The following is a 27,699-nucleotide window of genomic DNA, read 5'->3' on the forward strand; positions in this document are numbered from 1 at the left end:
GGCCACGACCATGAGGCGGCGCACAATTGTCTGGGTTAGGGAAGGTTTGGCCGGCTGGGATGTCCTTGTCCGATTGCGCTCTAGTGACTCCTTGTGGTGGCTGTGCGCATGCATGTTGACTTCGGTCACCAGCTGTATGTTTCCGCTGACATATTGGTGCTTCAGAGGATGCATGGCTCTCGACCTTCACTTCTCCCTAGTCCGTACAGGAGTTGCAGCGATGGGACAACATTGGTCATGCTGGTGGGAATCCAACTGTCCTGCATTGGTTATGCTGGTGGGAATCCAACTGTCCTGCATTGGTTATGCTGGTGGGAATTCAACTGTCCTGCATTGGTTATGCTGGTGGGAATCCAACTGTCCTGCATTGGTTATGCTGGTGGGAATCCAACTGTCCTGCATTGGTTATGCTGGTGGGAATCCAACTGTCCTGCATTGGTTATGCTGGTGGGAATCCAACTGTCCTGCATTGGTTATGCTGGTGGGAATTCAACTGTCCTGCATTGGTTATGCTGGTGGGAATCCAACTGTCCTGCATTGGTTATGCTGGTGGGAATCCAACTGTCCTGCATTGGTTATGCTGGTGGGAATCCAACTGTCCTGCATTGGTTATGCTGGTGGGAATCCAACTGTCCTGCATTGGTCATGCTGGTGGGAATCCAACTGTCCTGCATTGGTTATGCTGGTGGGAATCCAACTGTCCTGCATTGGTTATGCTGGTGGGAATTCAACTGTCCTGCATTGGTTATGCTGGTGGGAATTCAACTGTCCTGCATTGGTTATGCTGATGGGAATTCAACTGTCCTGCATTGGTTATGCTGGTGGGAATTCGAAAGTAAAAAAAAAAATCTGATACAGACTGAATTGGAATGTTCTGCGATAATATAAAACATCAACAACAGTTCTCTTCTAATTTCCAACTCTGTCCTATTAAGTCAACCTGGTGACCTCATATTTCTTTGGTCTGGGGTCTCTCAGAGGCTTCGGCAGCAGCTCCATCTCCGCCTCCTCTTTCTCGGCCATTAGCTCCTGAGCCGTCTGTCCCTGTCCTGTATCACCTTTCCCTGGCTTTGGATCCTTATCCTTGGGACACTCTCCGTTGTAGGTCTTGACATAATTCTCCACGGGCCAGCCCCTGAACTCCTGAGGCTCGGTGCAGATGAGGCCAGAGTAGGCCACCCCGGGGTGATGCTTCAGCCAGTAGATCAGGTAGTGGATGTTGTAGTCACAGACCCAGGGGTTATCCCCCAGATTCAGCATCCTGAGGAAGTACAGGTCCTCCAACACTCCGTACTGGAAGTAGTGCAGGCTGTTGTTGGACAGGTCCAGCTCTCGCAGGTACAGGAGGCCCGCAAACGCAGCTATGGAGAGGGGGAGAAATGCAGGATGGTAAGGGTTAGTTAGAGAGACAGGGAATTTCAATGAATCTTATAGCACAAGTCTCAGTGGAAGAAATTCCTACTGGACAGGTACAGGAGCCCAGTGGATGCAGCTGAAGAGGGGGGACAAGGGAGACAGGATGTTGGGGTTAGAGGTCAATTGCTACTTCAATTCATCTCATACAGTAGCACTCAGCGGAAAGTTTCAGTGGAAGTAATGTCCACTAATGGACATAAATACTGAATTATAACCGGGAACTAATGTTCCACTGTAACACGAGAAAGAGTAACAGCTTCCATAGCTAATTTCCGACTGCCTTTTCAGCACCTCGTCTTCAAACACATGCTGATATTAACTTTGAACAGTGCTCTCCCCATCACCTAGTCTCAGCTCTAATTCAAGCTGAAGTTAGCCTGTTGATGTGCCTAAAATGTGCCTAATGGCTAGCACACATCTTTAAGATGTGTGTCCTGCAGTGTAGCCCTGAGTAATGGTGGCAGTGCAAGCTAGCACCATAAAGATAGATAGGCCTACTGTATTTAGCACTGTCTCCAGAGTGACCCTCCTGTTCCCACTCCCACAAACTCCCTCAGATTACGCTCTTATCATACTCATGAGAATTACTGTCCGGTTTCTACTGGTTTGTTTGTGCAACTCAATGAGACGACAATTCTGGTCTATTTTTTAAACCAGTTTGGGCTTGCTACAGAGCTTAGCTTCTCACAGTCCCTGAGAAAACTGAGGGAGCATTTTGTGAATACTTAATGAGAATTGTGTTCAATTTGCAGTTGCTTTCTCTGGCTTTTTATCCATAACAGGCCACTTCATTTCTTTCTCCTTGATCACAGTAGTTAATGACTGTGTGTGTACAGTACTGGTTGTCATAGTTGGTCGGAATTAACCACCATTAATTACTTGTTAACAACTCAGGGAAATACTCTAATGTCAATTGTTTGCATATGTTCTGCAATAATTAATGATAAGGGAACTATTTTCCTTCCGTGGCAAAGCTTCCTGGCTATGTGACCAGTTCTTGTGAGCCTAGGAATAATGAGACAGTGTTTTTTTCCAGTTCTCAAACATAACAGAACTAGAAGGTAGTGTAGTGATTCCTGGGCAAATAGAGAGCCGTGTTAGTTCTACAAACGAGACGAGGCATGTTAATGGCGTCGTAGGCTCCTTTAAGTCAGATTTAACCGTGTGAGAAGCTAATGAGCGTTAAGGGTTTTATCTATGTGTGGAATTGATCCAAACTCAACGCTGCCTGGTATGGTATATACAGTACTGGTATGGTATATAAAGTACTGGTATGGTATATAAAGTATTGGTATGGTATATAAAGTACTGGTATGGTATATAAAGTACTGGTATGGTATATAAAGTACTGGTATGGTATTTAAAGTACTGGTATGGTATATAAAGTACTGGTATGGTATATAAAGTACTGGTATGGTATTTAAAGTACTGGTATGGTATATAAAGTACTGGTATGGTATATAAAGTACTGGTATGGTATTTAAAGTACTGGTATGGTATATAAAGTACTGGTATGGTATATAAAGTACTGGTATGGTATATAAAGTACTGGTATGGTATATAAAGTACTGGTATGGTATATAAAGTACTGGTATGGCATTACTCCAGGGATTCTAACGATTCTATTTCAGGAGGAAATAAAGCCATGCCTCCATTTTGTGATGAACGGACTCAAGGTCAAGGTTCTCCTCTGATTCCTCTTTTGACCTCTTTCTTTGAAGTTCCAGTGTGGGCTCGATTACAATGTGGGACCAGTAAGGAAGTGTATGCACTCACTACTGTAAGTCACAAAGCAAAAAAATAATAAAATAAAGCATATATGTCTCAGATTGCTTTATCTTATGAAATACTTCTTCAGGTGTTGTGAGATCGGATCCTCTGTGCAGCAGGACTTGGCACACATCCATAATGATTGTGCTGTTTGAAGGAAGTGTATGGTCTCTCCTCACCTGTGTCGATCTGATCCAGACTGTTACTGCTGAGGTTGAGAAGCTTCAGGTCCCTGGCAGCAACAAACTCATTGGGCCGGAGCTGAGTGATGCTGTTACTGGACAAGTCCATCCTCACAATGTCTGACGGGAGACTTGAGGGGATGTTCTTCAGTTCTGGAGGGAGGGAGGGGGAAGAAAGGGGGGGAGAAAGAGAGAGAGAATATGGAGGTCAGTGAGAGGTTAATGGCTTAACCAGACATGTTTACAATGACCGAATCAGCTAGCTATCATACCGCATGAAAACATGAACAAAAACATAAGCGGACACACAAGGAACTTCGGGACATAAGGTATTATTTCAACCCAATGCAAACTTGTTGATCGCCAGAGTGACTGAAATTTGGATTCCTACATATGTGAATTCCGAGTGTGCCCTGAGAATATCAAGATGGCCTCCCCTTTCTATTGTCACTCTGTAGCCATGTTGTATGTCTGTGCCAAGCAGGACTGTTATTCACAGCACTCTGGGTTGACCTTAGCCTTTGAAGGGTATGAAACATGAAGGTTAACGTATGCAACAGGGTTTCCCACAGGCTTAAAAGGTCTCTGAGAGAGCTTCTGTCTTTTTTTGTGATCGCCAGCAGCCTTTACCATAGAAGGAAAACTTCTGCAAGAGCCATTGTTCTCAATCTAGAGTTTAAAATAAAGACTAAGACACGAAGACTAAGTAGGTGGTCCCTAAAATGCATACAACTTCTATCAACAATTCATAATGAATGATGTCTTTGGAACCGGTTTTCTAAGTCATGTTCACAATGGAAGGAGTTGGCTCTAAAACTAAAACGCTTAGCTGAGAATGAACCTAGCTGTGGTGGGGTGGAAAACCTTCATTTTTTATTTCATGAATGACACTGGACCTTTCTGCGTTTGTCAAAGTCCATGTACAATCTTGGACTGCTTCCAGTAGGCCACATCCTGAGCACGGTTTATTCATCTTTCAGCTGAAGGAACTATCACAGACCTTAACGACAGACAGCTGCTCTAATATCATAACAGCATAGGACATCCATCATCCTCCACTGTAAGGAAAGGAGATTAGCGCTCCATGGCTTGTAGATGAGGGTGCTGCTGCTGGAGCATTCACAACCACAGAGAGTGTTCTCAATGACACCCTATTCACTATATAGTACACTACTTTTGTCCATATCCCTATGGGCCATGGTAGGGCTCTGGTTAAAAGTAGTGCACTATGTAGGGAATAGGGTGCCATTTGGGACGCATGAAGAGATGTTCCCTCTTTCCCCTATCTATCAAACCCTGCCTCACAACACCTGTGATATGCTTTAGTTCAGACTACAGCAGTGAGTGGGAAACATGCAGATGGATGTTGGGAGAAGTCAAGGTCGTTCAGACATAACAGTTTTCAGAAAGAATCTGACCTCATCATGAGGGGCCACAGTCAGAGCCGGCCTTATATCCATACCCACTCATGCAGTCAGAGCCGGCCCTATATCCATACCCACTCATGCAGTCAGAGCCGGCCCTATATCCATACCCACTCATACAGTCAGAGCCGGCCTTATATCCATACCCACTCATACAGTCAGAGCCGACCCTATATCCATACCCACTCATACAGTCAGAGCCGGCCCTCTATCCATACCCACTCATACAGTCAGAGCCGGCCCTATATCCATACCCACTCATACAGTCAGAGCCGGCCCTCTATCCATACCCACTCATACAGTCAGAGCCGACCCTATCTCCATACCCACTCATACAGTCAGAGCCGGCCCTATATCCATACCCACTCATACAGTCAGAGCCGGCCCTATATCCATACCCACTCATACAGTCAGAGCCGGCCCTATATCCATACCCACTCATACAGTCAGAGCCGGCCCTATATCCATACCCACTCATACAGTCAGAGCCGGCCCTATATCCATACCCACTCATGCAGTCAGAGCCGGCCCTATATCCATACTCACTCATGCAGTCAGAGCCGGCCCTAGCCTTTTGGGGGCCCTAAGCAACATTTTGTCATGAGGCGGAGAGAAGATTTAGCAATTTTATAACAAATCCCATGCAATTGTACTCATTTTGCCACGGGGTGTAGAGAAATGTTTGCAGTTTTTAAGATGATATCTGAGTGAGAGTGACAAATCAATGGAGGCCCACCGGTCTGCAGTTTGACCATGTTTACTAGACGTTTAGATGGCTGGCCGCTAGACTAACTTGCCAGTCTAAAAACTGAAGCTGTCAGTGACTGACAACAGAACAACTGCTGATGCACAACCACTATTCTAACTCTCAACAGGAAGTTGATTTGAAATGTGTTTAGAAATGTTCCCGCGGGCCAACAAAAGGGGGGTGGCGGCCAGTTGCCCATCCCTGATATAGTTTATTAAAATCACATGTTGTTTACAGACAGCAGGAAACTAAACCTATACAGGCATTCATTTAGATTGTAAATGCACAGTGCTGCTTTTACAGAGTCAGGTGCCAAACATGCCTGTATATCAAGGAAAATCAACGCTACTGTGGAGGAGAGGAGACTACCAGCAGAATATTACCCATCATGCTCTGGATGAGAGGAGACTACCAGCAGAATATGACTCATCATGCTCTGGATGAGAGGAGACTACCAGCAGAATATGACTCATCATGCTCTGGATGAGAGGAGACTACCAGCAGAATATTACCCATCATGCTCTGGATGAGAGGAGACTACCAGCAGAATATTACCCATCATGCTGTGGAGGAGAGGAGACTACCAGCAGAATATTACCCATCATGCTCTGGATGAGAGGAGACTACCAGCAGAATATTACCCATCATGCTGTGGAGGAGAGGAGACTACCAGCAGAATATTACCCATCATGCTCTGGATGAGAGGAGACTACCAGCAGAATATGACTCATCATGCTGTGGAGGAGAGGAGACTACCAGCAGAATATTACCCATCATGCTCTGGATGAGAGGAGACTACCAGCAGAATATGACTCATCATGCTGTGGAGGAGAGGAGACTACCAGCAGAATATTACCCATCATGCTGTGGAGGAGAGGAGACTACCAGTAGAATATGACTCATCATGCTGTGGAGGAGAGGAGACTACCAGCAGAATATGACTCATCATGCTGTGGAGGAGAGGAGACTACCAGCAGAATATGACTCATCATGCTGTGGAGGAGAGGAGACTACCAGCAGAATATGACTCATCATGCTGTGGATGAGAGGAGACTACCAGCAGAATATGACTCATCATGTTGTTTTTAATTATACATTTTTTTAACCTATATTTAACTCTAATTTACAATGACAGTGTGTTAACTGCCTTGTTCAGGGGCAGAAAGACAGATTTTTACCTTGTCAGCTCAGGGATTCAATCCAGCAACCTTTCGGTTATTGGCCCAGCGCTCTAACCACTAGGCTACCTGCCTCCCCAATCTATCTCGCTCTCTCTCTCTCTCCCGCTCTCTCTCTCCCTCATCTCTCTCTCTCTCCGCTCTCTCTCCCTCTCTCTTTCTCTGTTTCTCCCACTCTCTCTCCATCCATCTCTCATCTGTGAGTTCCAGTGAATTCAGAGCCTTTTCTCATCGTGGCTCCAGGGATCTGATAATAATATACTGTCTCACTAATTACTGACCAGAGGTCGTTACACACATTTGTCCAACTGCATGTACTTTATAGATAAATGTTGTCCAGACCTCATAGTCAGATACTGAGAGAAACCTTTTCTATTTTGTGGAGGAGAGGAGACTACCAACAGAATATGACTCCCTCTCTGCTACACATCACGACTCCCCCAGAATGTGTCAGCTGACAAAACACCCGACCATCGGTTACAGGAACTCCAAGAAACCATGATATAATGTCAGAAGAGGAGGTTAGGCTTTACAGAGATGACAAGCAGGCCAACTCTCCATATGCTGACTCAACTGTTCTGCTAGCGATAGAGCAGGACTAAACCAGGCATCTTCTTTTAGGCTTATGACTTGTTTGGAAAGGTTTCTCTCTTTCTCTCTGACTATGAGGTCTGGACAACATTTATCTATAAAGTACACGCAGTCTGACATATTCTCTCATATATAATGTATGTATCACAGAGATGATTTATTTGTGATTGGATACATTCTGTCTTGCTCGCGCACAGTTCGGTAGTGTACTGTAGGGACATTTCCAGTGTTTACAAATGAGACTTTGTTTCCAGTATAACGACCTCTGGTCAGTTATTAGTTACAGTATATTAAGGCTCTGAATTCACAGATGAGAGAGGGATTGAGAGAGAGCGGGAGAGAGAAAGCGAGAGAGAGAGAGAGAGAGAGAGAGAGAGAGAGAGAGAGAGAGAGAGAGAGAGAGAGAGAGAGAGAGAGAGAGAGAGAGAGAGAGAGATAGAGAGATGAGGGAGGGAGGGAGGGGGACAGACTACGACCAGTGAGATGATCTAGTGAGGTTCAGATAAAGGACTGATTGAAAACCTTTCCAGAGGGGAAGGGAAATAGTTTCCCCCAGCTGAACATGGGGATATTTTATATAGCCACAGTAGAATAGAGAGACCAGTGTTGCTGCTTCTTGCACGTTTAATTGCACTCTGACAAATGGCTTTCTGGGGACAGGATAGGGACAGTATATCATTACATGACTGTCATTCATCATCTTGATCAAAGGGCCAGTTCACTGTGACATTTAATAAATATACAGTAGAATAATACATCAGAGTGCTGCCACTTCCACATTAAATCCATATGAAGGGACTATTCATGACCATACTGCCACGTCTATACTAAATCAATATGAAGGGACTATTCATGACCATACTGCCACGTCTATACTAAATCAATATGAAGGGACTATTCATGACCATACTGCCACGTCTATACTAAATCAATATGAAGGGACTATTCATTACTATACTGCCACGTCTATACTAAATCAATATGAAGGGACTATTCATGACCATACTGCCACGTCTATACTAAATCAATATGAAGGGACTATTCATTACTATACTGCCACGTCTATACTAAATCAATATGAAGGGACTATTCATGACCATACTGCCACGTCTATACTAAATCAATATGAAGGGACTATTCATTACTATACTGCCACGTCTATACTAAATCAATATGAAGGGACTATTCATGACCATACTGCCACGTCTATACTAAATCAATATGAAGGGACTATTCATTACTATACTGCCACGTCTATACTAAATCAATATGAAGGGACTATTCATGACCATACTGCCACGTCTATACTAAATCAATATGAAGGGACTATTCATGACTATACTGCCACGTCTATACTAAATCAATATGAAGGGACTCTTCATGACCATACTGCCACGTCTATACTAAATCAATATGAAGGGACTATTCATGACCACACTGCCACGTCTATACTAAATCAATATGAAGGGACTATTCATGACTATACTGCCACGTCTATACTAAATCAATATGAAGGGACTATTCATTACTATACTGCCACGTCTATACTAAATCAATATGAAGGGACTATTCATGACCATACTGCCACGTCTATACTAAATCAATATGAAGGGACTATTCATGACCATACTGCCACGTCTATACTAAATCAATATGAAGGGACTATTCATGACTATACTGCCACGTCTACACTAAATCAATATGAAGGGACTATTCATGACTATACTGCCACGTCTACACTAAATCAATATGAAGGGACTATTCATGACCATACTGCCACGTCTATACTAAATCAATATGAAGGGACTATTCATGACCACACTGCCACTTCTATACTAAATCAATATGAAGGGACTATTCATGACCATACTGCCACTTCTATACTAAATCAATGTGAAGGGACTATTCATGACCATACTGCCACGTCTATACTAAATCAATATGAATGGACTATTCATGACCATACTGCCACGTCTATACTAAATCAATATGAAGGGACTATTCATGACCATACTGCCACGTCTATACTAAATCAATATGAAGGGACTATTCATGACCATACTGCCACGTCTATACTAAATCAATATGAAGGGACTATTCATGACTATACTGCCACGTCTATACTAAATCAATATGAAGGGACTATTCATGACTATACTGCCACGTCTATACTAAATCAATATGAAGGGACTATTCATGACCATACTGCCACGTCTATACTAAATCAATATGAAGGGACTATTCATGACCATACTGCCACGTCTATACTAAATCAATATGAAGGGACTATTCATGACCATACTGCCACGTCTATACTAAATCAATATGAAGGGACTATTCATGACCATACTGCCACGTCTATACTAAATCAATATGAAGGGACTATTCATGACTATACTGCCACGTCTACACTAAATCAATATGAAGGGACTATTCATGACCATACTGCCACGTCTATACTAAATCAATATGAAGGGACTATTCATGACCATACTGCCACGTCTATACTAAATCAATATGAAGGGACTATTCCTGACCATACTGCCACGTCTATACTAAATCAATATGAAGGGACTATTCATGACTATACTGCCACGTCTATACTAAATCAATATGAAGGGACTATTCATGACTATACTGCCACGTCTATACTAAATCAATATGAAGGGACTATTCATGACCATACTGCCACGTCTATACTAAATCAATATGAAGGGACTATTCATGACCATACTGCCACGTCTATACTAAATCAATATGAAGGCACTATTCATGTTGTATTTTGGAGCTCAAACAAAAGCAGTCCCCACACAGTACGGACTCCATGCAGGATTTGTAGTCAGTCCCATTGCTCTGGGCCTGACGACTATGTGAAACACGATATTGAAACCTAATCTACAAGTTATTGTCCTGATAGCAGTTTTAATGTGGCAGTTTTACATAGTTGCACAGAAACGGCACCAGATGTGAGAGTCTGGACGGGAGACAGAAATGAGACTCCATATTTTCCCTTGGTCCCTTTGTGTCTAACGTTACATGATGGTTTCCACGGTTTCCACGCTGCAAGCCGTCACTCTAAGGCCTCTCGGTTTACAGCCGTTTCCTACCACATTCTGATTCAGGGAAATTATAGAGAACACATTTAGAAAGTAGTCATTATCAACCACAGCTCTGGAGTATCCAGCAGCCAGCCTTTCCTCCACACGGTTGCAAAAGGCCTCACAACAATCATGTGTAGTGAACAATGGCCAGATATTTCAGATGGACATGTGACTCATACACGGAGGGCCGGTTTCCCTGACCCATACTAGTCCTAATCCTGGACTAAAGAGCTGTTTCAGTAGAGATTCATCTGGGTCCATGAACCCATGGCCCTGAGAACCCAATAACTCACTCCAGTGTTCTGAAAGACCAGAATACAACACTTCATTGACAAGCTTGGTTGGCTCATAGCTTACCTTTGCTCTTGCAGTCCAGCATGGGTTTGGGGAACATGTAGGTGTGGCACAAGGAGTTGGCATCAGGGTGCTTCTTGATGGGAGGTGGTTTGGGCAGACTACCCTGCCCCTGCTGAGGTTTCTGCCCTGGTTGCTGGCCCTCCCCATCATCAAGACACAGCAGCTCCGGCCTCATCTTCTTCAGTTTCTGACCTCTTAGCGCGTCCGGCTCCGAACACTTGGCGTAGTTCCCTAGGTTACGGTTGCTGGGCACCTGCAGGGTCCTGACCAGGCTATCCAGCGAGCACCGGCAGTCCCAGGGGTTGTCATAGAGACGCAGGTAGCGGAGGCTTGGCAAGGGCAGCAGGTGCTCCTCAGAAGCTGTCTTCATCTGGTTGTGCTGAAGAAGCAGAGTAGTGAGCTGTCCCAGCCCTGCGAACGCCTCCTCCTCCACCATGTAGAGCTCATTCTGTTGTAGATCCAGACTCTTTAGGTTCTTGAACTGGGAGAAGGTGTTGTCTCTGAGCACCTGGATCTTGTTGCGGGCCAGCAGGAGGTGGTGGATGTCTTCAGGCCAGTGCTGTTGCACCCCGGTCAGCTGGCGGTCCTGACAGTCCAGGTATTTCTCTCCGGCCTCCATGTATTCCTTGCATTCAGAGGTTTGGCGTTTGACAGCATTGGCCCTGCCTTTACCCCGGGCCCTGCCCCGTTCTCTGTTCCGTCCACCCTTCCTGGGCTCAGTGGACCTGAGGAGCAGGAGGAGCAGCAGAGCGCTGAGAATCCGCATCCTGGGAGCCCCAACGCTACCACTGGGAGACGGGGGAGCGGCAAGACTGGAAGAAGAGGGAGGGAGGGGGAGAGGGATGGCCTTGTGCAATCAGAGATGGCCTTGGGTTGCTGCTGGTGCCAGGGAAGGCTGGTTACAGCTGTGTGAGAGAGAGAGAGAGAGAGAGAGAGAGAGAGAGAGAGAGAGAGAGAGTTAAGTGGAGAGTTCATTGTTCGGGAGGAAAGGGATAGGAAGGGATAGAGAGGAAGAAAGGGAGGGAGAGGAAGAATGATGGAGAGAAACAGACATAAAGCATGTTATATGATAGTCTATCAAACAGAGAGATAGTTAAAACACGGTCATGGAACAGTGCCCCATTTCCTTTGTTCCTCAGTCTTCTATCTCTCCTCTCCTCCCTTCTCCTATCTCTCTGTTCCTCTCCTCCCTTCTATCTCTCTGTTTCTCCCTTCTCCTATCTCTCTGTTTCTCTCCTCCCTTCTCCTATCTCTCTGTGTCTCTCCTCCCTTCTCCTATCTCTCTGTTTCTCCCTTCTCCTATCTCTCTGTTCCTCTCCTCCCTTCTCCTATCTCTCTGTTCCTCTCCTTCCTTCTCCTATCGCTCTGTTTCTCTCCTCCCTTCTATCTCTTTGTTTCTCTTCTCCCTTCTCCTATCTCTCTGTTTCTCCCTTCTTCTATCTCTCTGTTCCTCTCCTCCCTTCTCCTATCTCTCTGTTCCTCTCCTCTCTTCTCTTATCTCTCTGTTCCTCTCCTCTCTTCTCCTATCTCTCTGTTCCTCTCTTCCTAACACAAAACCTGGTGTCGGTCTGCTCTTTTATACAGCATTTCTCTCTCTCTCTCTCTCTCTCTCTCTCTCTCTCTCTCTCTCTCTCTCTCTCTCTCTCTCTCTCTCTCTCTCTCTCTCTCTCTCTCTCTCTCTCTCTCTCTCTCTCTCTCTCTCTCTTCAGACAGTAATTCTTCTGTACACCAGGCCACGAACATGCATCAAAGAGGAGGAAGTTTACATGTCTGTGTACGTCCACTCCTGTAAACATACTCTGATAAACATGACGGCTGTAAAGACCTCCCTAACTACCTTACGCTGAGGGAAGGCTGTGTGTAGCTGGATGGAATTACCCTGAGGGAAGGCTGTGTGTAGCTGGATGGAATTACCCTGAGGGAAGGCTGTGTGTAGCTGAATGGAATTACCCTGAGGGAAGGCTGTGTGTAGCTGAATGGAATTACCCTGAGGGAAGGCTGTGTGTAGCTGGATGGAATTACCCTGAGGGAAGGTTGTGTGTAGCTGGATGGAATTACCCTGAGGGAAGGCTGTGTGTAGCTGGATGGAATTACCCTGAGGGAAGGCTGTGTGTAGCTGAATGGAATGACCCTGAGGGAAGGCTGTGTGTAGCTGGATGGAATTACCCTGAGGGAAGGCTGTGTGTAGCTGGATGGAATTACCCTGAGGGAAGGCTGTGTGTAGCTGGATGGAATTACCCTGAGGGAAGGCTGTGTGTAGCTGAATGGAATTACCCTGAGGGAAGGCTGTGTGTAGCTGAATGGAATTACGCTGAGGGAAGGCTGTGTGTAGCTGGATGGAATTACCCTGAGGGAAGGCTGTGTGTAGCTGGATGGAATTACCCTGAGGGAAGGCTGTGTGTAGCTGGATGGAATTACCCTGAGGGAAGGCTGTGTGTAGCTGGATGGAATTACGCTGAGGGAAGGCTGTGTGTAGCTGAATGGAATTACCCTGAGGGAAGGCTGTGTGTAGCTGGATGGAATTACCCTGAGGGAAGGCTGTGTGTAGCTGGATGGAATTACCCTGAGGGAAAGCTGTGTGTAGCTGGATGGAATTACCCTGAGGGAAGGCTGTGTGTAGCTGAATGGAATTACCCTGAGTTTATTACTATCACTGGTGTTACAGGTTAGTGTTGATGATGTACCTTGAATGCTCTTAATGATCATGTATATATTTAGAAGTTATATGTATGCCATTCAAATATGGTGCGTGCGTGCGTGCGTGCGTGCGTGCGTGCGTGCGTGCGTGCGTGCGTGCGTGCGTGCGTGCGTGCGTGCGTGCGTGCGTGTGTGTGTGTGTGTGTTTTCACCCCCACCAGCGATGGGCCTGTACAGTATTGACTCATTAGTCCCAAGTGTGATGTGAGGCAGCAGCCATAATGTCTGCCAAACAACACCCTCCATCTCCTGCTACAGTGAGCCAGTCCAACTGTATCACCCCCCCCCCCCCCCCCCCCCCACAGCCTTCCACAGTGGAACAGTCCAGTCACAGGGAGAGATGGAGAAGAGGTAGTGTAAACATTGAGTTTATAGACACAATGAGTTAGAGAATTCTCCAGTCTGAGAACACTTTGCCCTGTAGTATCCTAGCAAGCTAACACGCAGCGAAGCTACACTAGTGAGATGTCAATCCATCCGTCCACTGTAGCCACTCCCTTAGGGACAATATGAAAACAAGAGAACTGTGGGTATTCAATCTGCTCTCCGAAAATAAACCATTATAACACAAAAGATGACTGCCATCTAGGGCCATTCAGACAGTTTGTTGTAAGTTAGTCTCTCTCCACGTAAGCACTGTTAGCGCCCGGCCGTGCCTCTGCCAGTGTAAACACACACTCTCCCATATGGAGTGCACATGGCAAAGCTTTGGGCCTCTAACCCCCCCTCTGGTCTGCCCAGCTCTGGCCCATACTCGGCCCAGCCCAATGCCCAGGCCATCTAGCTCCGGGCCCATTCAGCTATATCAGACCAGGCTGGCATAGCCTCACTCACTCACTCATTCACTCACTCACTCACTCACTCACTCACTCACTCACTCACTCACTCACTCACTCACTCACTCACTCACTCACTCACTCACTCACTCACTCACTCACTCACTCACTCACTCACTCACTCACTCACTCACTCACTCACTCACTCACTCACTCACTCACTCACTCACTCACTCACTCACTCACTCACTCACTCACTCACTCACTCACACTCTCTCTCTCTCTGGATGAATCACCACTTTACAGTCCAGTGATAGTTTAATCTGCTGTTCAGGCACCAGTGAAACACTGTACTGTTCAACTGGAAGACTTTTTATTGTGCAGGTGAACTGTGTTCCTTTTCAATTCATTTTATAATATTTATTCATAAATTCCCTTTCATAAAACGTCTCTCTGTTTAAGCGTCCTTCAATTTTTGTAAATTTCTTATTTAACCTTAATTTATACATGTTTTTCTCAGTGAGATAACATCTCTTTTCCAAGAGAGACCTGGTCCAATAGCAGCAGAGGGAACAAAGGTTCTGACAAAACAACTTACATACACTAACACAACATTAAATAAAACTATAAACACACATACAGTACAACACACACAGGGTTTACAAAGATAAGCTGTTGGGAAAAACCCAACTGTATTTTAACGCAATACTATCATGCTACTAGAATGTTCTCTGCAGGAAAATTACATTACCGGTAAAAGTTTGAAATCTGAAAAATCTAAATAATCAATACATTTACATACCTATGTGTTGGGTGTCGGGAGTATCTGTGTAAAACCACGTAGCAGTGATACTGAGTAATGTCCTGCAATGTAATTCACTGGCCAACCTCCATCCCAGACCAATTCCCTGTGGTAATAACAGATGTTATATACCTCTAGCTGGAGTAGTAGCCAGGCATCAGGCATGCTGGTCAAAGTGCAAATGGGCGAATGAACCCGGCCAACACAATCTGAGGGCCGTGGGGAGTGAGACTAATGAACTGTACAGCTAAAGAGCTGGGGCTCGGCGGGGGCTGGAGAACCCAATCTGAGGGCCGTGGGGAGTGAGACTAATGCTCTGTACAGCTAAAGAGCTGGGGCTCGGCGGGGGCTGGAGAACCCAATCTGAGGGCCATGGGGAGTGAGACTAATGAACTGTACAGCTAAAGAGCTGGGGCTCGGCCGGGGCTGGAGAACCCAATCTGAGGGCCGTGGGGAGTGAGACTAATGAACTGTACAGCTAAAGAGCTGGGGCTCGGCGGGGGCTGGAGAACCCAATCTGAGGGCCGTGGGGAGTGAGACTAATGAACTGTACAGCTAAAGAGCTGGGGCTCGGCCGGGGCTGGAGAACCCAATCTGAGGGCCGTGGGGAGTGAGACTAATGAACTGTACAGCTAAAGAGCTGGGGCTCGGCGGGGGCTGGAGAACCCAATCTGAGGGCCGTGGGGAGTGAGACTAATGAACTGTACAGCTAAAGAGCTGGGGCTCGGCGGGGGCTGGAGAACCCAATCTGAGGGCCGTGGGGAGTGAGACTAATGAACTGTACAGCTAAAGAGCTGGGGCTCGGCGGGGGCTGGAGAACCCAATCTGAGGGCCGTGGGGAGTGAGACTAATGAACTGTACAGCTAAAGAGCTGGGGCTCGGCGGGGGCTGGAGAACCCAATCTGAGGGCCGTGGGGAGTGAGACTAATGAACTGTACAGCTAAAGAGCTGGGGCTCGGCGGGGGCTGGAGAACCCAATCTGAGGGCCATGGGGAGTGAGACTAATGAACTGTACAGCTAAAGAGCTGGGGCTCGGCGGGGGCTGGAGAACCCAATCTGAGGGCCGTGGGGAGTGAGACTAATGAACTGTACAGCTAAAGAGCTGGGGCTCGGCGGGGGCTGGAGAACCCAATCTGAGGGCCGTGGGGAGTGAGACTAATGAACTGTACAGCTAAAGAGCTGGGGCTCGGCGGGGGCTGGAGAACCCAATCTGAGGGCCATGGGGAGTGAGACTAATGAACTGTACAGCTAAAGAGCTGGGGCTCGGTGGGGGCTGGAGAACCCAATCTGAGGGCCGTGGGGAGTGAGACTAATGAACTGTACAGCTAAAGAGCTGGGGCTCGGCGGGGGCTGGAGAACCCAATCTGAGGGCCGTGGGGAGTGAGACTAATGAACTGTACAGCTAAAGAGCTGGGGCTCGGCGGGGGCTGGAGAACCCAATGTGATGCTGCTGATAGATTTAACAGAGACAGCTGGGGTCACACAGGGCTCAACACAACACACACAGCACTGACCAATAGGAGGCAGACTGGGCTGTGTGTGCTGAGCTGTCTAGTAATGCAAAGGAAAGCATACTGTACGCTGTCGGTTCCTCGCTGTCCAACCAAAGTGCTTGAACTGAGGAACTCAGTTGATGTGAAAGAACAGCAAACACACAACCACCACACAATGTTGCCTCAACGTAGACTCCAAGTTGTTGGTCTATTCTAGACTGTAATTCTTGGATGATGCATGTTGTGCACGTGAAACCCCCCAGTGGAGTATTCTAATGCTAAACCACTGTAGGTAGTTCCCCTAGCAGGACCTGGATGGATCAGTGAACAGCCCCATTATAGCAGCGGCCAGCCTTAAAGCTACAGCGCAGGGTGGCTGCCTACACAGCCTGTCTCTCAATGCTTCACTAACACAGAACAGGGCACTGGGGATGGAAACGTCCATAAGAAGTGGTGCAGAACACAAGGACTGGACTGTTCCGGAGTTTTTATTTTCATTTCCCAGTCGACCCCTGCTGCCACCCAAACCAAACTCATTCCCAACCGTGACCTGATCTGACTGAGTTTCCTTTCAGGTTGCCTGAGGTGTTCAGTCAGTGTGTCCCAAATGGAACCCTATTCCCCACGTAGTGCACTACTTCTGACCAGAGCCCTATGGGCATTTGGGAGGCAGACAGAGTCTGTATCTGTTCCCCACAGCACAATCCTCAGAGAACGCTTACGCAGCATGGAGCACTAATTAGAACACTGGAACTCTCTCTCACAGGCATGCAGACAGGGGGAAGGTTTATCAAATAAATACATGGGAAATTGTATTTATCACAGGGATCATTGAAAGCTCTATGTTATTCTTGCTCTTCCAGAGATAAGTGAAAAAAGAGGGAGAGAAGGAGCTTAAAAACATAGACAAGAGAAGAAGTAAGACAAGCCAATTGATTCCCTCACTGATGAAGTGATGCAGTGCTTCATGTGGTGTATCCCCTCTTGGCTTCAGGGTTGCAGTGCTTCATGTGGTGTATCCCCTCTTGGCTTTAGGGTCGCAGTGCTTCATGTGGTGTATCCCCTCTTGGCTTTAGGGTTGCAGTGCTTCATGTGGTGTATCCCCTCTTGGCTTCAGGGTTGCAGTGCTTCATGTGGTGTATCCCCTCTTGGCTTCAGGGTTGCAGTGCTTCATGTGGTGTATCCCCTCTTGGCTTCAGGGTTGCAGTGCTTCATGTGGTGTATCCCCTCTTGGCTTTAGAGTTGCAGTGCTTCATGTGGTGTATCCCCTCTTGGCTTCAGGGTTGCAGTGCTTCATGTGGTGTATCCCCTCTTGGCTTTAGGGTCGCAGTGCTTCATGCGGTGTATCCCCTCTTGGCTTCAGGGTTGCAGTGCTTCATGTGGTGTATCCCCTCTTGGCTTCAGGGTTGCAGTGCTTCATGTGGTGTATCCCCTCTTGGCTTCAGGGTTGCAGTGCTTCATGTGGTGTATCCCCTCTTGGCTTTAGGGTTGCAGTGCTTCATGTGGTGTATCCCTTCTTGGCTTTAGGGTTGCAGTGCTTCATGTGGTGTATCCCCTCTTGGCTTTAGGGTTGCAGTGCTTCATGTGGTGTATCCCCTCTTGGCTTTAGGGTCGCAGTGCTTCATGTGGTGTATCCCCTCTTGGCTTTAGAGTTGCAGTGCTTCATGTGATGTATCCCCTCTTGGCTTTAGGGTCGCAGTGCTTCATGTGGTGTATCCCCTCTTGGCTTTAGGGTTGCAGTGCTTCATGTGGTGTATCCCCTCTTGGCTTTAGAGTTGCAGTGCTTCATGTGGTGTATCCCCTCTTGGCTTTAGGGTTGCAGTGCTTCATGTGGTGTATCCCCTCTTGGCTTTAGAGTTGCAGTGCTTCATGTGGTGTATCCCCTCTTGGCTTTAGAGTTGCAGTGCTTCATGTGGTGTATCCCCTCTTGGCTTTAGGGTTGCAGTGCTTCACGTGGTGTATCCCCTCTTGGCTTTAGGGTTGCAGTGCTTCATGTGGTGTATCCCCTCTTGGCTTTAGGATCACAGTGCTTCATGTGGTGTATCCCCTCTTGGCTTTAGGGTCGCAGTGCTTCATGTGGTGTATCCCCTCTTGGCTTTAGGGTTGCAGTGCTTCATGCGGTGTATCCCTTCTTGGCTTTAGGGTCGCAGTGCTTCATGTGGTGTATCCCCTCTTGGCTTTAGGGTCGCAGTGCTTCATGTGGTGTATCCCCTCTTGGCTTCAGGGTTGCAGTGCTTCATGTGGTGTATCCCCTCTTGGCTTTAGGGTCGCAGTGCTTCATGTGGTGTATCCCCTCTTGGCTTTAGGGTTGCAGTGCTTCATGTGGTGTATCCCCTCTTGGCTTCAGGGTTGCAGTGCTTCATGTGGTGTATCCCCTCTTGGCTTCAGGGTTGCAGTGCTTCATGTGGTGTATCCCCTCTTGGCTTCAGGGTTGCAGTGCTTCATGTGGTGTATCCCCTCTTGGCTTTAGAGTTGCAGTGCTTCATGTGGTGTATCCCCTCTTGGCTTCAGGGTTGCAGTGCTTCATGTGGTGTATCCCCTCTTGGCTTTAGGGTCGCAGTGCTTCATGCGGTGTATCCCCTCTTGGCTTCAGGGTTGCAGTGCTTCATGTGGTGTATCCCCTCTTGGCTTCAGGGTTGCAGTGCTTCATGTGGTGTATCCCCTCTTGGCTTCAGGGTTGCAGTGCTTCATGTGGTGTATCCCCTCTTGGCTTTAGGGTTGCAGTGCTTCATGTGGTGTATCCCTTCTTGGCTTTAGGGTTGCAGTGCTTCATGTGGTGTATCCCCTCTTGGCTTTAGGGTTGCAGTGCTTCATGTGGTGTATCCCCTCTTGGCTTTAGGGTCGCAGTGCTTCATGTGGTGTATCCCCTCTTGGCTTTAGAGTTGCAGTGCTTCATGTGATGTATCCCCTCTTGGCTTTAGGGTCGCAGTGCTTCATGTGGTGTATCCCCTCTTGGCTTTAGGGTTGCAGTGCTTCATGTGGTGTATCCCCTCTTGGCTTTAGAGTTGCAGTGCTTCATGTGGTGTATCCCCTCTTGGCTTTAGGGTTGCAGTGCTTCATGTGGTGTATCCCCTCTTGGCTTTAGAGTTGCAGTGCTTCATGTGGTGTATCCCCTCTTGGCTTTAGAGTTGCAGTGCTTCATGTGGTGTATCCCCTCTTGGCTTTAGGGTTGCAGTGCTTCACGTGGTGTATCCCCTCTTGGCTTTAGGGTTGCAGTGCTTCATGTGGTGTATCCCCTCTTGGCTTTAGGATCACAGTGCTTCATGTGGTGTATCCCCTCTTGGCTTTAGGGTCGCAGTGCTTCATGTGGTGTATCCCCTCTTGGCTTTAGGGTTGCAGTGCTTCATGCGGTGTATCCCTTCTTGGCTTTAGGGTCGCAGTGCTTCATGTGGTGTATCCCCTCTTGGCTTTAGGGTCGCAGTGCTTCATGTGGTGTATCCCCTCTTGGCTTCAGGGTTGCAGTGCTTCATGTGGTGTATCCCCTCTTGGCTTCAGGGTTGCAGTGCTTCATGTGGTGTATCCCCTCTTGGCTTTAGAGTTGCAGTGCTTCATGTGGTGTATCCCCTCTTGGCTTTAGGGTTGCAGTGCTTCATGTGGTGTATCCCCTCTTGGCTTTAGGGTCGCAGTGCTTCATGCGGTGTATCCCCTCTTGGCTTCAGGGTTGCAGTGCTTCATGTGGTGTATCCCCTCTTGGCTTCAGGGTTGCAGTGCTTCATGTGGTGTATCCCCTCTTGGCTTCAGGGTTGCAGTGCTTCATGTGGTGTATCCCCTCTTGGCTTTAGGGTTGCAGTGCTTCATGTGGTGTATCCCTTCTTGGCTTTAGGGTTGCAGTGCTTCATGTGGTGTATCCCCTCTTGGCTTTAGGGTTGCAGTGCTTCATGTGGTGTATCCCCTCTTGGCTTTAGGGTCGCAGTGCTTCATGTGGTGTATCCCCTCTTGGCTTTAGGGTTGCAGTGCTTCATGTGGTGTATCCCCTCTTGGCTTTAGGGTCGCAGTGCTTCATGTGGTGTATCCCCTCTTGGCTTTAGAGTTGCAGTGCTTCATGTGGTGTATCCCCTCTTGGCTTTAGGGTCGCAGTGCTTCATGTGGTGTATCCCCTCTTGGCTTTAGGGTTGCAGTGCTTCATGTGGTGTATCCCCTCTTGGCTTTAGAGTTGCAGTGCTTCATGTGGTGTATCCCCTCTTGGCTTTAGGGTTGCAGTGCTTCATGTGGTGTATCCCCTCTTGGCTTTAGAGTTGCAGTGCTTCATGTGGTGTATCCCCTCTTGGCTTTAGAGTTGCAGTGCTTCATGTGGTGTATCCCCTCTTGGCTTTAGGGTTGCAGTGCTTCACGTGGTGTATCCCCTCTTGGCTTTAGGGTTGCAGTGCTTCATGTGGTGTATCCCCTCTTGGCTTTAGGATCACAGTGCTTCATGTGGTGTATCCCCTCTTGGCTTTAGGGTCGCAGTGCTTCATGTGGTGTATCCCCTCTTGGCTTTAGGGTTGCAGTGCTTCATGCGGTGTATCCCTTCTTGGCTTTAGGGTCGCAGTGCTTCATGTGGTGTATCCCCTCTTGGCTTTAGGGTCGCAGTGCTTCATGTGGTGTATCCCCTCTTGGCTTTAGGGTTGCAGTGCTTCATGTGGTGTATCCCCTCTTGGCTTCAGGGTTGCAGTGCTTCATGTGGTGTATCCCCTCTTGGCTTCAGGGTTGCAGTGCTTCATGTGGTGTATCCCCTCTTGGCTTCAGGGTTGCAGTGCTTCATGTGGTGTATCCCATCTTGGCTTTAGAGTTGCAGTGCTTCATGTGGTGTATCCCCTCTTGGCTTCAGGGTTGCAGTGCTTCATGTGGTGTATCCCCTCTTGGCTTTAGGGTCGCAGTGCTTCATGCGGTGTATCCCCTCTTGGCTTCAGGGTTGCAGTGCTTCATGTGGTGTATCCCCTCTTGGCTTCAGGGTTGCAGTGCTTCATGTGGTGTATCCCCTCTTGGCTTCAGGGTTGCAGTGCTTCATGTGGTGTATCCCCTCTTGGCTTTAGGGTTGCAGTGCTTCATGTGGTGTATCCCTTCTTGGCTTTAGGGTTGCAGTGCTTCATGTGGTGTATCCCCTCTTGGCTTTAGGGTTGCAGTGCTTCATGTGGTGTATCCCCTCTTGGCTTTAGGGTCGCAGTGCTTCATGTGGTGTATCCCCTCTTGGCTTTAGGGTTGCAGTGCTTCATGTGGTGTATCCCCTCTTGGCTTTAGGGTCGCAGTGCTTCATGTGGTGTATCCCCTCTTGGCTTTAGAGTTGCAGTGCTTCATGTGGTGTATCCCCTCTTGGCTTTAGGGTCGCAGTGCTTCATGTGGTGTATCCCCTCTTGGCTTTAGGGTTGCAGTGCTTCATGTTGTGTATCCCCTCTTGGCTTTAGAGTTGCAGTGCTTCATGTGGTGTATCCCCTCTTGGCTTTAGGGTTGCAGTGCTTCATGTGGTGTATCCCCTCTTGGCTTTAGAGTTGCAGTGCTTCATGTGGTGTATCCCCTCTTGGCTTTAGAGTTGCAGTGCTTCATGTGGTGTATCCCCTCTTGGCTTTAGGGTTGCAGTGCTTCACGTGGTGTATCCCCTCTTGGCTTTAGGGTTGCAGTGCTTCATGTGGTGTATCCCCTCTTGGCTTTAGGATCACAGTGCTTCATGTGGTGTATCCCCTCTTGGCTTCAGGGTTGCAGTGCTTCATGTGGTGTATCCCCTCTTGGCTTCAGGGTTGCAGTGCTTCATGTGGTGTATCCCCTCTTGGCTTTAGGGTTGCAGTGCTTCATGTGGTGTATCCCTTCTTGGCTTTAGGGTTGCAGTGCTTCATGTGGTGTATCCCCTCTTGGCTTTAGGGTTGCAGTGCTTCATGTGGTGTATCCCCTCTTGGCTTTAGGGTCGCAGTGCTTCATGTGGTGTATCCCCTCTTGGCTTTAGGGTTGCAGTGCTTCATGTGGTGTATCCCCTCTTGGCTTTAGGGTCGCAGTGCTTCATGTGGTGTATCCCCTCTTGGCTTTAGAGTTGCAGTGCTTCATGTGATGTATCCCCTCTTGGCTTTAGGGTCGCAGTGCTTCATGTGGTGTATCCCCTCTTGGCTTTAGGGTTGCAGTGCTTCATGTGGTGTATCCCCTCTTGGCTTTAGAGTTGCAGTGCTTCATGTGGTGTATCCCCTCTTGGCTTTAGGGTTGCAGTGCTTCATGTGGTGTATCCCCTCTTGGCTTTAGAGTTGCAGTGCTTCATGTGGTGTATCCCCTCTTGGCTTTAGAGTTGCAGTGCTTCATGTGGTGTATCCCCTCTTGGCTTTAGGATCACAGTGCTTCATGTGGTGTATCCCCTCTTGGCTTTAGGGTCGCAGTGCTTCATGTGGTGTATCCCCTCTTGGCTTTAGGGTTGCAGTGCTTCATGCGGTGTATCCCTTCTTGGCTTTAGGGTCGCAGTGCTTCATGTGGTGTATCCCCTCTTGGCTTTAGGGTCGCAGTGCTTCATGTGGTGTATCCCCTCTTGGCTTCAGGGTTGCAGTGCTTCATGTGGTGTATCCCCTCTTGGCTTCAGGGTTGCAGTGCTTCATGTGGTGTATCCCCTCTTGGCTTTAGAGTTGCAGTGCTTCATGTGGTGTATCCCCTCTTGGCTTCAGGGTTGCAGTGCTTCATGTGGTGTATCCCCTCTTGGCTTTAGGGTCGCAGTGCTTCATGCGGTGTATCCCCTCTTGGCTTCAGGGTTGCAGTGCTTCATGTGGTGTATCCCCTCTTGGCTTCAGGGTTGCAGTGCTTCATGTGGTGTATCCCCTCTTGGCTTCAGGGTTGCAGTGCTTCATGTGGTGTATCCCCTCTTGGCTTTAGGGTTGCAGTGCTTCATGTGGTGTATCCCTTCTTGGCTTTAGGGTTGCAGTGCTTCATGTGGTGTATCCCCTCTTGGCTTTAGGGTTGCAGTGCTTCATGTGGTGTATCCCCTCTTGGCTTTAGGGTCGCAGTGCTTCATGTGGTGTATCCCCTCTTGGCTTTAGGGTTGCAGTGCTTCATGTGGTGTATCCCCTCTTGGCTTTAGGGTCGCAGTGCTTCATGTGGTGTATCCCCTCTTGGCTTTAGAGTTGCAGTGCTTCATGTGGTGTATCCCCTCTTGGCTTTAGGGTCGCAGTGCTTCATGTGGTGTATCCCCTCTTGGCTTTAGGGTTGCAGTGCTTCATGTGGTGTATCCCCTCTTGGCTTTAGAGTTGCAGTGCTTCATGTGGTGTATCCCCTCTTGGCTTTAGGGTTGCAGTGCTTCATGTGGTGTATCCCCTCTTGGCTTTAGAGTTGCAGTGCTTCATGTGGTGTATCCCCTCTTGGCTTTAGAGTTGCAGTGCTTCATGTGGTGTATCCCCTCTTGGCTTTAGGGTTGCAGTGCTTCACGTGGTGTATCCCCTCTTGGCTTTAGGGTTGCAGTGCTTCATGTGGTGTATCCCCTCTTAGCTTTAGGATCACAGTGCTTCATGTGGTGTATCCCCTCTTGGCTTTAGGGTCGCAGTGCTTCATGTGGTGTATCCCCTCTTGGCTTTAGGGTTGCAGTGCTTCATGCGGTGTATCCCTTCTTGGCTTTAGGGTCGCAGTGCTTCATGTGGTGTATCCCCTCTTGGCTTTAGGGTCGCAGTGCTTCATGTGGTGTATCCCCTCTTGGCTTTAGGGTTGCAGTGCTTCATGTGGTGTATCCCCTCTTGGCTTCAGGGTTGCAGTGCTTCATGTGGTGTATCCCCTCTTGGCTTCAGGGTTGCAGTGCTTCATGTGGTGTATCCCCTCTTGGCTTCAGGGTTGCAGTGCTTCATGTGGTGTATCCCCTCTTGGCTTTAGAGTTGCAGTGCTTCATGTGGTGTATCCCCTCTTGGCTTCAGGGTTGCAGTGCTTCATGTGGTGTATCCCCTCTTGGCTTTAGGGTCGCAGTGCTTCATGCGGTGTATCCCCTCTTGGCTTCAGGGTTGCAGTGCTTCATGTGGTGTATCCCCTCTTGGCTTCAGGGTTGCAGTGCTTCATGTGGTGTATCCCCTCTTGGCTTCAGGGTTGCAGTGCTTCATGTGGTGTATCCCCTCTTGGCTTTAGGGTTGCAGTGCTTCATGTGGTGTATCCCTTCTTGGCTTTAGGGTTGCAGTGCTTCATGTGGTGTATCCCCTCTTGGCTTTAGGGTTGCAGTGCTTCATGTGGTGTATCCCCTCTTGGCTTTAGGGTCGCAGTGCTTCATGTGGTGTATCCCCTCTTGGCTTTAGGGTTGCAGTGCTTCATGTGGTGTATCCCCTCTTGGCTTTAGGGTCGCAGTGCTTCATGTGGTGTATCCCCTCTTGGCTTTAGAGTTGCAGTGCTTCATGTGGTGTATCCCCTCTTGGCTTTAGGGTCGCAGTGCTTCATGTGGTGTATCCCCTCTTGGCTTTAGGGTTGCAGTGCTTCATGTTGTGTATCCCCTCTTGGCTTTAGAGTTGCAGTGCTTCATGTGGTGTATCCCCTCTTGGCTTTAGGGTTGCAGTGCTTCATGTGGTGTATCCCCTCTTGGTTTTAGAGTTGCAGTGCTTCATGTGGTGTATCCCCTCTTGGCTTTAGAGTTGCAGTGCTTCATGTGGTGTATCCCCTCTTGGCTTTAGGGTTGCAGTGCTTCACGTGGTGTATCCCCTCTTGGCTTTAGGGTTGCAGTGCTTCATGTGGTGTATCCCCTCTTGGCTTTAGGATCACAGTGCTTCATGTGGTGTATCCCCTCTTGGCTTTAGGGTCGCAGTGCTTCATGTGGTGTATCCCCTCTTGGCTTTAGGGTTGCAGTGCTTCATGCGGTGTATCCCTTCTTGGCTTTAGGGTCGCAGTGCTTCATGTGGTGTATCCCCTCTTGGCTTTAGGGTCACAGTGCTTCATGTGGGGTATCCCCTCTTGGCTTTAGGGTTGCAGTGCTTCATGTGGTGTATCCCCTCTTGGCTTTAGAGTTGCAGTGCTTCATGTGGTGTATCCCCTCTTGGCTTTAGGGTCGCAGTGCTTCATGTGGTGTATCCCCTCTTGGCTTTAGGGTTGCAGTGCTTCATGCGGTGTATCCCTTCTTGGCTTTAGGGTCGCAGTGCTTCATGTGGTGTATCCCCTCTTGGCTTTAGGGTCACAGTGCTTCATGTGGGGTATCCCCTCTTGGCTTTAGGGTTGCAGTGCTTCATGTGGTGTATCCCCTCTTGGCTTTAGAGTTGCAGTGCTTCATGTGGTGTATCCCCTCTTGGCTTTAGGGTCGCAGTGCTTCATGTGCTGTATCCCCTCTTGGCTTTAGGGTTGCAGTGCTTCATGTGGTGTATCCCCTCTTGGCTTTAGAGTTGCAGTGCTTCATGTGGTGTATCCCCTCTTGGCTTTAGGGTCACAGTGCTTCATGTGGTGTATCCCCTCTTGGCTTTAGGGTTGCAGTGCTTCATGTGGTGTATCCCCTCTTGGCTTCAGGGTTGCAGTGCTTCATGTGGTGTATCCCCTCTTGGCTTTAGAGTTGCAGTGCTTCATGTGGTGTATCCCCTCTTGGCTTTAGAGTTGCAGTGCTTCATGTGGTGTATCCCCTCTTGGCTTTAGGGTTGCAGTGCTTCATGTGGTGTATCCCCTCTTGGCTTTAGGGTTGCAGTGCTTCATGTGGTGTATCCCCTCTTGGCTTTAGGGTTGCAGTGCTTCATGTGGTGTATCCCCTCTTGGCTTTAGAGTTGCAGTGCTTCATGTGGTGTATCCCCTCTTGGCTTTAGGGTTGCAGTGCTTCATGTGGTGTATCCCCTCTTGGCTTTAGAGTTGCAGTGCTTCATGTGGTGTATCCCCTCTTGGCTTTAGAGTTGCAGTGCTTCATGTGGTGTATCCCCTCTTGGCTTTAGAGTTGCAGTGCTTCATGTGGTGTATCCCCTCTTGGCTTTAGGGTTGCAGTGCTTCATGTGGTGTATCCCCTCTTGGCTTTAGGGTTGCAGTGCTTCATGTGGTGTATCCCCTCTTGGCTTTAGAGTTGCAGTGCTTCATGTGGTGTATCCCCTCTTGGCTTTAGGGTTGCAGTGCTTCATGCGGTGTATCCCCTCTTGGCTTTAGGGTGGCATTCCGACTCCCAGAGAGAACACTCCAACAGAAACATACAGCACTGAGCACTAATCCTTAAAAACATTCAGTATGATCCTTTACCACGCACTTCCTCTCAGTTGCTCCTGTTTCAGAAAACTGCTGTTTCAGAAAGTGCCCTGAAGCGTTGAACCCAGTGTTATTATCTAGAGAAAGAAACTGTGACAGGGGATGTTTACCAGAGCCCTGTTCTTCACAGAATTCCCAGAGGGAGAGAGTGCGGTGATTGCATTGGAACACGGCCAGAGATATTTACACCTCAAGTGCACAAACAGCACATACACTTCTCTTCTTGCAAGAGAAAGTTTTCCACTTAAGAAATATATGCAATATGTTCTGGACAAAATAACCAGAGACAATGAATGCAAGCATGCATGTCTAAAACCTCTTACAGTGGCATGTCTAAAACCTCTTACAGTGGCATGTCTAAAACCTCTTACAGTGGCATGTCTAAAACCTCTTACAGTGCAGAATTCTGTGCTGTTCTGTTCTCTTTAGGAAAGTGCTGCTACTGCCCATTCTAGTACAGTAAATCACCATTACGCTACTGGCTGCCTTCAACACTGTGACTGTACTACTGTAACAGAGGAAACAGAACAGAGAGAGAGAGAGAGAGGGGGGTCTGGTACCTGGCCACGGAGAGAGGGAGAGGTTGATGGGTCCACTAGGGCTCTGGTCGGTCCTCCACTAGGGCTCTGGTTGGTCCTTCATCCCCTGCTCTTTGTCCTGTCATGGAGGGCTGAGCCGGACCCTGGACGTCTGCCTGCTTAGCCTGCCTGCCTCTCCTGCCTGCCTGCCTCTCAGGCTGTGAGGGGGCTCTCTGTGTGCAGTGAGGCTCAGTCAGCCTGCGTCTGGTATTAAATTACACATGACACAGCTCCTCTGCTCTGTTCTGTGCAGACGGGCAGGCAGGCAGGCGAGGAGGAGAGAAACCCGTTTCTCCAGAGTTGAGTAACTGGCCCGCCTCCAGCCCAGCTCCTAGCCTGTCCTGTCCTCATAGAGTGTCAGGCTGTTGGAGGAGGAGGAGGAGGAGGAGGAGGAGGAAGAGGAGGAGGAGGAAAAGGAGAAAGAGGAGAAGGAGAAAGAGGAGGAGGAAGAAGCTCACAAACAACAGATATAGTAA

The 27,699-nt window shown here is 48.3% G+C and overlaps 1 protein-coding gene across 2 annotated transcripts; it reads right to left on the reverse strand.

Annotated features, from left to right (window-relative positions):
• Positions 1-27,480, reverse strand: lrrc17 (leucine rich repeat containing 17). Of its 2 annotated transcripts, none has more exons than XM_038978316.1 (4): positions 27,206-27,480; positions 10,768-11,672; positions 3,366-3,521; positions 1-1,361 (listed from the first exon to the last, which is right to left on the reverse strand). In XM_038978316.1, the coding sequence occupies exons 2-4, from the start codon at positions 11,531-11,533 to the stop codon at positions 931-933; spliced, it is 1,353 nt and encodes a 450-aa protein (XP_038834244.1). In that variant the 5' UTR covers positions 11,534-11,672; positions 27,206-27,480; the 3' UTR covers positions 1-930. The 2 variants fall into 2 exon arrangements, with proteins under 2 accessions (XP_038834244.1, XP_038834245.1); XM_038978317.1 differs by lacking the exon at positions 27,206-27,480 and adding an exon at positions 15,043-15,150.
• Positions 27,481-27,699: the final 219 nt, after the last annotated feature.

Source organism: Salvelinus namaycush, chromosome 38, assembly GCF_016432855.1.
Source record: "Salvelinus namaycush isolate Seneca chromosome 38, SaNama_1.0, whole genome shotgun sequence".
NCBI classification, from domain to species: domain Eukaryota; kingdom Metazoa; phylum Chordata; class Actinopteri; order Salmoniformes; family Salmonidae; genus Salvelinus; species Salvelinus namaycush.